This window comes from Cyprinodon variegatus, unplaced genomic scaffold (genome assembly GCF_000732505.1).
Source record: "Cyprinodon variegatus isolate N-32 unplaced genomic scaffold, C_variegatus-1.0 Scaffold46, whole genome shotgun sequence".
NCBI lineage: Eukaryota > Metazoa > Chordata > Actinopteri > Cyprinodontiformes > Cyprinodontidae > Cyprinodon > Cyprinodon variegatus.
The window spans coordinates 348,043-360,590 of record NW_015150499.1 but is presented as its reverse complement, the minus strand read 5'-3'; the positions used below and the strand labels follow the sequence as shown (position 1 = coordinate 360,590).

Below are 12,548 nucleotides of genomic sequence, written 5' to 3'. Positions count from 1 at the left end.
AAACAGGATTATTTTATTTGCGACACGCACACAAACTAAAGCAACTTGCAAACGAAATATGGTGACAGCAGGTGTTTCAGTTAAGCAATATATGGCAGTTGTTAGGATTTCACGTCAAGGATGTTGAACAAAAGGCGGTAATTTGTAAGACGTTCAAGACTTACGTTATTTAAATGTTTTTTAGATGCTCTACTACCTGTGATGTGATGTAGTCTTGTTCAGAGGTTTGCAGGTGTTCTCTAAACTTGGCAATGTTCTCAATTTTACAACTTTTTGTGCTTCTTTAGAAATTCTCAGCACATAAAGATCAGTGCAAATAGCTTTGAGATGTTCTGATAATGCTCTAATTTTTTTAACTTTTGTTTTTGTAATTTGAGGTCAATTTCTTTTTTTCCTCCTGCATTTATTTTATTATGCGCAAAATAGCCCCTTTTTATTTTGCATTTTATTCAGTATTGCATGTTTTTGCTGTTTCCTGTTTGGTTGCTGGGATCTTTTGAAAGGTCTAAAACTGGCACCAAAAGACATAATGTCGCAGTATCATTTGTTAAAAGCTTTGAGCTGGTAAAAATAAAATGTTTTAAATTTGAAACCAAAAATTTGAAAGAATATATCAGTGCAATTTTATGCAGTCCATTTTTTTTTCAGGTAATTTAAACATATCGTGATATATATCGTTTATCGCAATATAGCCCAAACATATCGATATATTAGATTTTCTTCATATCGCCCAGCCCTATGTGGAATATGCATCAACAGGCATTAGAGTTCCTGCTGCATATCACCTTAACTATGCCTTGGTTTTATAAGAGCTTGAGTTTGAAGCCAACAAAAAGCTAATTCCTGTTTTTTAAGCAGCTTGGCTTCTCCATGTTTTGATAACATGATCAAAATCATGAACTAATGTCTGAAACACAAGTCAATAGGAAATTCCAACAGAGGTTGGTGCTCTCACTAATTTATCACCAGTAATCTGACTAAACTATTTTTAGCTTCAGCTTGGAATGAAACTTTTGATGTTTAACATTATTGAATAATACGTCCATCATTTTAGCAGCAGCTTTGCGTTAACATAGAGATATGACTCCATGTGATGTTAATTGCTTTTCATGATGTGTTTTACATGATGAGCATGAAAGAGCTACAGCATTATCTGATATCCTTTCAGCCTACAGTCACTCTGATGCTGATGTGTTGAATCAGTCGATTCTGGAGGCCAACATTGCCACTGAAGTATGTCTAACAGTACTGGACACTCTCAGCATCTTCATCATGAGTTTCAAGGTATCAGATCTAACTCCTGTTGGGTGCCGAGATGAATTATCTGCTCATCAGAATTACAGAATTACCTTGTTTCCGCACAGACGCAGCTATGCTCTGATCACGGTCACAGTCCTCTGATGAAGAAGGTGTTTGAAGTCCATCTCTGCTTCCTGCGCATCAATCAGTCGGAAACAGCCCTGAGGCAGGTCTTCACATCACTGCGCACTTTTATCTACAAGGTCTGAAAAACATTTGGTGCAGTGTTCAAAGATATTATATCAATTTTAACAAAGAACTGGTTGTAAAGAGATAAACTGGTATTTCATCTCTTCTTTAGTTCCCTTGCACGTTTTTTGAAGGGCGGGCAGATATGTGTGCGGCCTTTTGTTATGAGGTGCTGAAATGCTGCAATTCCAAGCTGAGCTCTATACGCAACGACGCGGCCCACCTGCTCTATTTTCTCATGAAGAGCAACTTTGACTACACGGGTCGCAAGTCCTTTGTCAGGACACACCTGCAGGTGAGATGGCTTTGCTGCAGAGATTAATTATCAGAGTGATAAACATGACCTTAATGCTTGCAAAACAGGCTCAAATATAAAGTTTTTTACAGCAGCATTTACATTTTTTTTACTCCAGCTAAGGAAAGGTTGAAATGTTTAGTTTTCTGTGATATTTTCAGATAACTCTATGTTCTGTAAAGCTCTGCTCTCCAAACCATGTCTTTTTTTTTTTTTGCTTTAGGTGGTGATTGCTGTCAGTCAGCTGATAGCTGATGTGATCGGTATTGGAAGCACCCGTTTCCAACACTCTCTGTCAATTATCAACAATTGTGCCAACAGTGATAGAACTATCAAGGTGGGGAGCTCTCTAACAAATAGAAATAGCATTAATTCTTATTGTTCAATATAAAGGTCCTTCATAACCCTACATCTTTGACACCACAATCTTAAATAGCAGTGTGGAAAGAAAATTATGTATGGATCAAGATTGTAAATAATTAAAATTCTGCATACTGTAAATGTGGTGCATGTATTCAGCATCCCCATACCATGATGCTGCCTCCACCATGTGTCATAGGTGCTGATGAGGCCAAAAACCTTAACTATTATGTAACTGGAAAGGTTTGCTATCATTCCACACTCCTTCAGACAGCTCTTTCTGAGAAGTTTGAAGTTTCAGACCTTGTTTGAAACTTCTCCACCTATTTATCTCTGCCAATTCTGCAGTGCTTCTCAGTTTTTATGATGCAGTTTCTTGATTGAAACCAGTCTATAAACACTGATTTGGCTGAACTCCATCCATATCAACAGCACACAGCTTTTCCATCAGATGTGAAGGACCTTACCAAACGCATCAGGACGGTTTTGATGGCTACCGCTCAGATGAAGGAGCATGAGAGAGATCCGGAAATGCTGGTGGACCTGCAGTACAGCCTCGCCAAGTCGTACGCCAGCACACCTGAGCTGAGAAAGACCTGGCTAGATAGCATGGCGCGAATCCATGTGAAGAATGGAGACCTGTCAGAGGTCAGGGGTTGGACTCCAGTCTGATTATTTTAGTTTAATGGATAAATTAGCATGTAGTAGACCAATATTTTTGCATTTCTTGTGTTGATTTGTGCTTAGCTCTTAGACTGCTGACTTTTTTTGGATAAATGGTTGTCATTTAGCTTTTGTGACTCTGATTGTAATTCATTTTTTCTTTTGTTCCAAGGCGGCCATGTGTTATGTTCATGTTGCAGCCCTGGTAGCAGAATACCTCCGGAGAAAAGGTGTTTCCCTAATTTCTAATGGAAACCTATTATTTTCTAATTCAGTTTTTTTTTTTTTTTTTTTTTATTAGTTATCAGAAAGCTTTTACTCAAAGCATTATCCCATTTCACGCAGGAATGTTTAAGCAGGGCTGTTCAGCTTTCCGAGTTGTAACTCCAAACATTGATGAAGAAGCAGCAATGATGGAGGACGTCGGGATGCAAGATGTACATTTTAATGAGGTAAACCTATTGCTCTTACCCCACCAGGACTGTAAAGCTGAGAGGAAGTCTTAAAAAATCTAAATTATCTACACAAATGAATGACGGTTAAATTTGTTTTACAGTAGTTTCTCACCGATGCCATTTTTTTGGCCCCTATACCTGGCTGTGCAGAATTGGCCCATACCAATACCATCTGTTTGAAATTGATGTGTGTGTGTGCATATATGAAGAACTATATACTACTTGGATGTAACATAATTGCCATCATGGCTTTGTAAAGCTGCTGCCTACCTTTGTGAAGCAGGAAAAAGAATAATACAAAGTGAATCCAGTAGAACTTTTTATTTCCTAACTGGAATGGGTGACAATAGTTGAATAAACCTTTGGCTCTCAAAATGGTACCGGTGGCCTATTTGTTGGTACTCGCAGATACTAACAAATCGGTGTAGCACTAGTTTATATGTCAATTCAACTGTTGTTGGAACACATTAAATCACAGATTAGTCATGATTAGCAGGATCAAACTCAAGTTTGCTCCACAGTTGCACTGTTTGATTCACAAATAGCAGCCAATTTTAGGCTAGGATGAGATCCTAGACCACAAGAAAATATTTCCCCTTTCTTCATTTTAATTTTAACTTCTATCCCATAAAGGTTCTAATCTCCATTAAACACAAATATAGATGCCTTTTTATGTAAAACCAAATAAATAAATCTTCAGAAACATGATGGAAACCCTAAATACAGACGTAATCCAGGGTTTCTGCAGGTCATTAAAAGTCATTAAATTATTATTTTTTTTTAATTAAGGCCCTATTTGGCATTAAAATTAATTAAATGTGATTATTGTGGCTAAAATGCTTTGTTTAAAAAAAAAAAAAAAGGTAAAAAAACAATTTCGTCAGATGCATTAAAAAGCATTTAATTAGAGTTACTCATCCCTGTATAAACCCTGTAATCTACACTTAAACCTGTCTCTGTTAATAACATTGACATAATATTTAAGTCTTATTTCTATCTTATTAATGGTATTTTAATGACTCCTTTTTTACAGTTGTCATACTTAGTTTTGTTTACTGAAAAAAATAATTAACAACCCTTCTTTTTAAATATATTTATTTTATTTTTTATATTTCAGTCTAATTTCATATTTGTTAAAGTATTAATAAATCTCATTCAGAACAGAGTTGCCATTTCTGTTGTATTGATCCTACCAGTCAGAGCTACAACAAACATGGATAAAACTGTATGTTTTTCAGAAGTGACAATCACCCACCAATGTCATTAAAAACACGCAAAATGTTTTTTCGCATCTAAGACAATAATTTGGGGACATTTTCCTTAGAGATTTTAGTGTTTCTGAGATTTTTTCCCTTAACCTTATGATATTATCAATTTGTAGGGATCTTCTAACCTGTTCAGTTTTTAGCTGTTATATAAACTCACCTGCTTTTAGTTTATCTACTCCAAGTCTGGAGATATCAGGGTTTGTTTGTCTAATTACCAAAGTAGGAGACAGACAAAGCCTGAATATTCTTCTTAAAAACCAAATGTTTAGGTTAATGTGTCAGTTAAATGTCTTCCTATTCTATTTCTTAAGGAAGGATACTGTAGAGTTGTTTTCCCAAGCTCTCCTTCATGCATTATTTTCTCCATTTGTTGTCCACTCAGGATGTTTTAATGGAGCTTTTGGAGGAGTGTGCAGACGGCCTGTGGAAAGCAGAGCGCTATGAGCTCATCTCAGACATCTATAAACTCATTATACCCATTTATGAGAAGCGCAGGGACTTTGAGGTATACTTTCCTTTCTCCTTATTCATTTGAACTGACCTCCAGCATGTTCTATAGCTCTGCTGTTTGACTTTGTACAGAAACTAGCCCACCTGTATGACACTTTGCATCGAGCATACAGCAAAGTGACGGAGGTGATGCATACAGGAAAGCGGCTGCTGGGGACGTACTTCAGAGTGGCTTTCTTTGGCCAGGTAAGTTCAATTTTTAATTAACATGTGGGGTACTGTTCAAAACAAAAAAAAAATATTGCATGGAAGTCTGACTTTAAATCATTAAAGGAAAAGTCCGGTCAGCAAGGAATAATCAATGGATCATTACGTATACCTAAAACTAATACCTATCATTAATCAGTAAAAAATAAAAAACAATCATTTTCGCTTCGATCACCAAGTAGGGGACCCGCCAGAATGTTTTTTCGAGATGACTTGGATAATTGTGAAAAATACCAGATACAGCACTGGGACTTGCTCAACAGCCTATACCACACTGTGACGTCACAAACCAGTAGGTGGCAGTAGTGTTCTTTGACAAACATGGATGTTTCCTGTCAAGCACATTCAAATGAAAATTACTCTTAATTAAAAACATTTATCATTTATTGAACAGTATGTAATAATTTCATATTTAAAGTACTTTCAGAAGTTTGAATTCTGAATATGACCGGACATTTCCTTTAAAACCTCACTAGAGAGCACAAGTCAGCATGATGCTGAATATTTTTTAAAGCATGAGGGAGGCCTTTACTGACCCAACTTCTCTGCTTTTTCTGTCCTCTTTGAAGGCAGCGGTAAGTCATACAGGAGTCCTTCTTTCGTCAGACAGTCTGAGTCTGTCCTGTTTGTGCTGCTTTAATCCATTTGCACTTGTCGAACACTGCTTGATGCTTCAAATAAAACTCTTCTGTGTAGTTTTCATTTACTGCTCTGTTTCTTTACATCATTTTTACAGTTTGCTTGTTGGTTTCTTTCTGTCGAAAGGTTAATCTAAATAAAAATACATTTTTGGGGAGATTGGAAGCTGATTCAACCTTAGCCCAGCATAAATGTATCTTTCTTGTTCAGTTGAAATATGCTTTAATATTTGCAGTTTTATAAAAGTTCAAAGGATTCAATTAAAAGGTAAAAAATTCAGTCAAGACTAGTTTATAGTCTATTTTATAACTGTTGTATAGCTGATTTGGCAATGACACAACTGACTCTACCAGAGCATCCTCATTTCTTTTCTTAGCAATTTCTGATGCATTCATCAACAAGCTAATATATATAACTGGGTTAAAATTTAATTTCAATTCAACTCAGTTTATTTATATGGCGCCAATTCAGAACACATGTCATCTCAATGCTCTTTACAGAGACAATTCAACCAGACCATACAGTCTGATTGATTCAAAGTTTTCTTTTTAAGGAAAAACAGCTGATTACATTGACTTATTAATTTGAAGGCAATCCCTCACACTAAGTATGCTTGTAGCGACAGTGGAGAGGAAAACTCCCTTTTAACAGGAAGAAACCTCCAGCAGAACCAGGCTCAGTGTTAGCATAATTCTAACCCTTAAATAATAACCCTAAATAAAATATTTTACTAAGAGGTTTGTTAAGAACTTAATAATAATAATAAATGAATAATAACCTTTATTTAATATAAATTAGATATAATAAGAAGTAAAACTTTAAAAATATTCTTTTATTTACTTTATTAAAATATATTTAATATTAACAATCTTTTAAGCCCATTTTAGTTAACAGTGGAAAATAACATCGGGACTTACTAAAAATAATTTTGCATATTTTGTAATTTCTTCTTTGCTCTCAATATGAATAAGGCAAAAAAAATACATTTCAAACTCTCAGAAATGTCACTGTAGTATGTGTTGAAAGTCTCTAAACACAACCATGGTAGCTTAGTTTAAAACTTTAAAGAGAAAACGATTTGGGGTTTGACTCTTCACTGTCAGGCTACCAACCCTTAAAGTTTATTTAAGCATAACAGCCCCTATTCTGCAGAATAAAGGAGGCAATCAAAGCAGTCAGAATCAATCCAACTGGCCAAAATGAATATTGGTGTCTTTTTCCCAGCATTACTTTGCAATAATGATACAATTTTCCTGGCAGAAATTGCAGTTGAAGCTCAAATTTAGCTCTGTTGCATGGCCTTATAAAAAGAAACAGCATAAAAATGTAGTAATGCCGGTGGGGGATCGCAGGGATGGAGTGCGTGATCCATCGATTGAGTCCTGGGTTCAAATCCCACCATTGCTGTATGTCTTACACCTCCCTCTCCAACCTTTCCTTTCTGTCTAATGTCAAAAAGGGCTGCTAGTGCCACAATAACTTTAGAAAAAAAAATGAAACTATGATATTAGAATTATTCTTGAATAGATTCTCTTTTTACCAGAAAAAAGGCTAGCTAAATGAGATGGTTATGTAGGCACAGAACGTGTTGCATGGCATTCATTCACATAAGCACTCATGTCAGTGTGTCTGCTTTTCCTCCATATTTGATTTGATAGCTTTTATTACTGACTATTGATAACTTTTAGTGGTATTTTCTACTTGTGTCTGACTCCACCTGTGTTCCCTAATACATTATAAATCTGATGCGTTATTCTAGTAGGACAACCTCATATGATGTGTTTAAGGTAAATTGTAATGATTTTAATATTTTGTGTCATTTACACTCCTGTAGCAGTACCAGTTTACTGACTCAGAAGCTGAGGTAAATTCATATGACAGCTGCAGTGTGTTTTAAGGCTGCTTCAGTGTTGTGCTCTTTCACTAATGCAGTCTGCAGTGCGGTTTAATGTGTGGTGCTTAAGCCCCTTAACTCCTCCTGTGTCCCAATCAGAGTAGGAAACTCCTTTTAAAAGGCTAATCGCTGGGTTTAGCTCTCGCTGTGTAAACGCATGGCTTCACGCCTCATTTTACAGGACTTTAGATATAACAAATCAAATAGCTGGTAGTCTGAGCATCCATATTAGATATAAAACCAATAAACTAACACTAGTGTTTTTCTCTAGTTGCTGTTCTGGGAGCTTAGACTCTAGGATGTGTATTTAGGAAGACTCCCCACCAGTGTCAGAATGCCTCCCATTCACTATTTTATTTGGTTTGATGTGCTTCAATCTTTTTAAGTGGGTTACTCTAATGTTGTGCTTATTGAAACTGACTTCTAGGGGTATTTGATCTTTTTTAGGGCTTCTTTGAAGATGAAGATGGTAAGGAGTACATCTACAAAGAACCGAAGTTCACACCGCTGTCTGAGATCTCCCAGAGGCTCCTGAAGCTGTATTCTGAGAAGTTTGGACAGGAGAATGTAAAGATGATTCAGGACTCTGGGCGGGTGAGATTCTGGAAATTATTTATCTATATATAACTTCTAACAGGGATCCAATTATCAGGAGATGAAAAAGTTACGGGATTGTATCAGCTAATGCAACAAAGCAAGTTCTTCACCTCTTTTATTTTTCTTTTCACCAAACATATGAGAAAATGCATCACATAACCTGTTGCTTCTTGATGCCTTTACAAGAGAAAAAGTGTGTTTTTCTTTCGGATGCATTTATTGAAGCATTCAATAAAAGAAATCCAGCATTAATTGTTGGCTGTTTGATCAGTGTCACACTAGTTGTTATTATTTTTGTTTCCTCTACAGATCAACCCAAAAGACCTGGACTCCAAGTACGCGTATATCCAGGTCACCCATGTGACTCCATACCTTGACGAGAAAGAGCTGGCCGACAGGAAGACTGAGTTTGAAAGGAGCCACAACATCCGCCGATTTGTATTTGAGATGCCTTTTACAATCTCTGGCAAAAAGCAAGGCGGCGTGGAGGAGCAGTGCAAACGCAGGACTATACTTACCAGTAAACTGCTTTTTTTACATCTAAGTATTGCTGTAATTGTTATTCCTTTGTTAAACAAAACTATTTCATTCATTAATGGATACCTTCTGAGAGAGTAAAATTTTAGAAATTATATCAGAGAATGTATTTTTTGGGGATTTTAAGTGACTGACCAAAAAGCGCATGATGGAATGAAGATGATAGCTGGAAAACGAAAAAAAGAACATTGTGGCCTAAATATGTGTTTAAAATGTTTGATGATGATACAAAATAATATTTTTAATGCACCTTATAGTCTAAAATAAGTACACTTTGTGCAGAGTAATATTTTTTTAAATCGAGGGAGGAAAAATAATCCCTGTTGCAAAGAGATGAGCATTTTCACCCTTTTTTGGTGATTTGGTTTAATTGTGTAAAGATATCTTTGTATGTCAGTTTGCACCTGACTTTTAGAGGCACTAAAAAGGTGTTGAAAATGCAGCGACGGTTGCATTTGTGATTTCGAAAATCGCTTTGCACATTTGCATATTCTACCACAATTAATTTGCATGGTTTGGACATTAGAATATGATCTGCTTATTGATGAAGGTAAAGGTTCAAAGAAGGGTTTGCACACAATGTCTTTTGAATTGCAAACAGCAATCACTTTGCACCTTCATTAAAATTCTGTTCTCTGGCTACAAACAACGTTTGCACCCGTTTTAAGGCAAATAAGCCTTCTGAAGATCAGGCCCTTAGTGCCAGAACCCAACAGCATGCCACACATTTAAAATTCCTTCTACTTTTAAATCTGGAATTACTAAACACAATTTATCCTGACATAATTATTTTCTTAAAGAAAAACATAGTCTAATAAAGCCTTCCCATTCCTGAGCCACAAAATCTGTCATTAACACACACAGCAGATTTCCCATCAGTCGGTCACTCCTTGCATAAGTCAGCAAAATGTTCCTGTTTATCAGTAGAAGATCTTGATTAGCTTTTGGACATGTCAGCTGTTTAACATGTACATTTCCTAATCCCAATTATTGCTTTATGGTTCAAACGATACAAAAGTTCAGTTTTATCTTCTTATCTGCAATATGTGGGAGCTTTCATTTGATGTGCAGTCCACATGCAGGTGAATGCTGAACCGTAAAAGTGACAAAAGTGTTGAATATATTGCAAGCTTTTCACTTTTCTGTTTTTCGGCTCCCTTTAGCGACACACTGTTTTCCCTACGTGAAGAAGCGTATCGCTGTGATGTACCAACACCACACCGATCTGAGCCCAATAGAGGTGGCCATCGACGAAATGAGCAAAAAAGTAGCAGAGATCAACCAGCTGTGCTCCTCCAGCGACGTAGACATGATCCGCCTGCAGCTCAAACTGCAGGGCAGCATCAGTGTCCAGGTTTCTACTTTGGATCTTGTCTCAACACAAATAAACACCTGCAAAAAAGAATAGTATACTAAAATAAAAAAATAACACCCTCTACCACAGGTAAATGCAGGACCACTTGCATACGCCAGAGCTTTTCTAGACGACTCTAGTGCCAAGAAGTATCCAGATAACAAGGTCAAGCAGCTGAAAGAGGTCTTCAGGTGAGATGTGAAGGTCTTGCACCTGGCTGCACATAATCCCTCCTCAACACATGCTTACCATGTTTTTGTAAGCAGGCATTTTGTGGAGGCCTGTGGCCACGGTTTGGGCATTAATGAGCGACTGATCAAAGAGGACCAGCAAGAATACCACGACGAGATGAAGGCAAACTACAGAGACCTGACCAGAGAGCTGTCCATCATCATGCACGAGCAGGTAAGCAGCAGCTTTTTTTTTTTTTTTTTCCAACTGGAGTTGTTGTAATAACGTAACACCTTTAATCTCTCATTGAAACGGTTTGTTAAAAGCACTCAGAGGTTATTTGTAATGTTTTATAGAGGGATAAAACACTCTCTGATAACATTCTCTGTATTTTTTTCTTTGTGCTGACATGAGCAGATATGATGGTAATGCAAGTGGCAACAGTATGCAACTGATGGAGTTGGTAATTGTTGGTCTAGCTCAACAAACACAATTGGAATTGAAAGGGTTAAGCTGGTAAAAGTCTCGGCTCTGATTCAGTTATACAAAACTAAGGTTTCAACACTTGACCCAAAGACTCAGTTATCAGATCATAAACTGCTTTATCTTTGCACGTCTGCAGTAAATGGGAAATCAGCCTGACATGAATATTCGTAAACATGAGGTGCACTTTAGCTGTGCAGTTACATTATTTATTTTCTAACATTTGAGCTGTCAGGAGCAATTGTTTTCATTATAAACTGTTTCTTTATTAACCTTATTCTTCGTCCCTGAAAAGTTTATTAGGTACTAATTTTCTTTTCTGGCTTTCTATCCTAAACCTGTGAGACAAGAGCCAGAATATTCTACCAAGAGTCCAAATTTAAACCCTGCTCAATCTCCTAATGCTCTCTAAGCTAGCTAGACCAAGAGTTACCATTTGGCTTCTTTTATTTTGGCTTGCAATGTATGTTCTTGCATGCGTGTCCAGAATGTTTGGATGCATGCAGTATGTGTTTTTGTGTACATATGTGTGCTTCAAATTTGTTTTATCTTAAATGCACCAATACAAATGTTGTAGCTTAATTCTGTAACATGTTAAGCTGATTTTAATACATTTAGAAAGGAGTGTTATATGAGAAAGTACAAGAAAAGTCCATCCATCCATTTTCTGACACGCTTTTTCCTACTCGGGTCGCGAGGGGTGCTGGTGCCTATCTACAGCAATGAGCAGACAGGAAATGCTGCATCCTGTGTGAGCAGCAGTAGCTGTTATTACAGAGTTATTACACAGTTGACTTTTTAAACTAATAGATTCAGGGTTTTTTTTTTAACATAGCCTGTAATCTACTGTTCCTAAAAAGTTACAGTTTAGATAACTTGTTAATGGATTAGAATAATTTCACCATGACTACATAATTGCTCCTTTATTTAATTTTAAAACTGTCCGTCGAACGTCACAAACCTCAGACTTGCAGTGTAGGATTAAAGGAGAAGTCTGGTCAGCAAGGAATGATCAGTGGATCATTATTTATACCTAAAACTAATGCATTTGCAGTGATTTAATGAATTTAGTGTTAATCAGTAAAAAAAAAAAAAAAAATCAAAACAATAATTTTTGTTGAGATCACCAAGTCCGGGAACCGCCATTTTTGCCCATATATAGTAACACCTCCTCCTCCTTCCTGACATTTTTCGGCAATGATATCACTGTGTGATTAGTCAAAGGCCATTCTCCACACTTTGTAAGCAAAGTCAATGGGAACTACTCGACACATCTGCAATCAACAACAATTATTTAAGATTTCGAGAGGACTTCACCATTGAAATTCGTGCCAGCTATAGTTAAACTGACAATGCCCGCGTGCATGACAATTGGATGTTGTAATATATCGGATAAAAGTGAAAAAAAATTTGTTCTGTCACCTTTCCGATTCATGATCCTCCACGGACGGTTTCGATGTTGGATTGCCAACTTGAAGAGGGAGGATTAGCCATCAAACTTCTGGCAAGAGAAAAATCACGTAATATGTAGCCAACATTAGGAAGAAGAATGTTTTCAAGATGACTTGGATAATAGTGCGTTGTGACAAACACCAGATACAGCACTGGGACTTGTTTAACAGCCGAT

At 36.7% G+C, this 12,548-nt stretch overlaps 1 protein-coding gene across 7 annotated transcripts in view; it reads left to right on the top strand.

The window, feature by feature from the left end:
* dock9 (dedicator of cytokinesis 9) overlaps window positions 1-12,548 on the top strand; it is a 97,400-nt gene that overhangs the window by 82,501 nt on the left and 2,351 nt on the right. For 5 of the 7 annotated variants that reach the window (XM_015370476.1, XM_015370470.1, XM_015370473.1 and 2 more), the window contains exons 39-52: window positions 1,169-1,284; window positions 1,365-1,502; window positions 1,601-1,783; window positions 2,007-2,120; window positions 2,576-2,791; window positions 2,979-3,036; window positions 3,152-3,258; window positions 4,912-5,034; window positions 5,112-5,225; window positions 8,227-8,373; window positions 8,686-8,896; window positions 10,077-10,267; window positions 10,358-10,458; window positions 10,534-10,672. In XM_015370476.1, coding sequence (XP_015225962.1) covers window positions 1,169-1,284; window positions 1,365-1,502; window positions 1,601-1,783; window positions 2,007-2,120; window positions 2,576-2,791; window positions 2,979-3,036; window positions 3,152-3,258; window positions 4,912-5,034; window positions 5,112-5,225; window positions 8,227-8,373; window positions 8,686-8,896; window positions 10,077-10,267; window positions 10,358-10,458; window positions 10,534-10,672 — 1,958 coding nt within the window. Of the gene's footprint in view, window positions 1-1,168; window positions 1,285-1,364; window positions 1,503-1,600; window positions 1,784-2,006; window positions 2,121-2,575; window positions 2,792-2,978; window positions 3,037-3,151; window positions 3,259-4,911; window positions 5,035-5,111; window positions 5,226-5,815; window positions 5,822-7,719; window positions 7,750-8,226; window positions 8,374-8,685; window positions 8,897-10,076; window positions 10,268-10,357; window positions 10,459-10,533; window positions 10,673-10,855; window positions 10,864-12,548 lie in introns of all 7 variants that reach the window. The other 2 variants (XM_015370475.1, XM_015370474.1) reach the window with 2 other exon arrangements.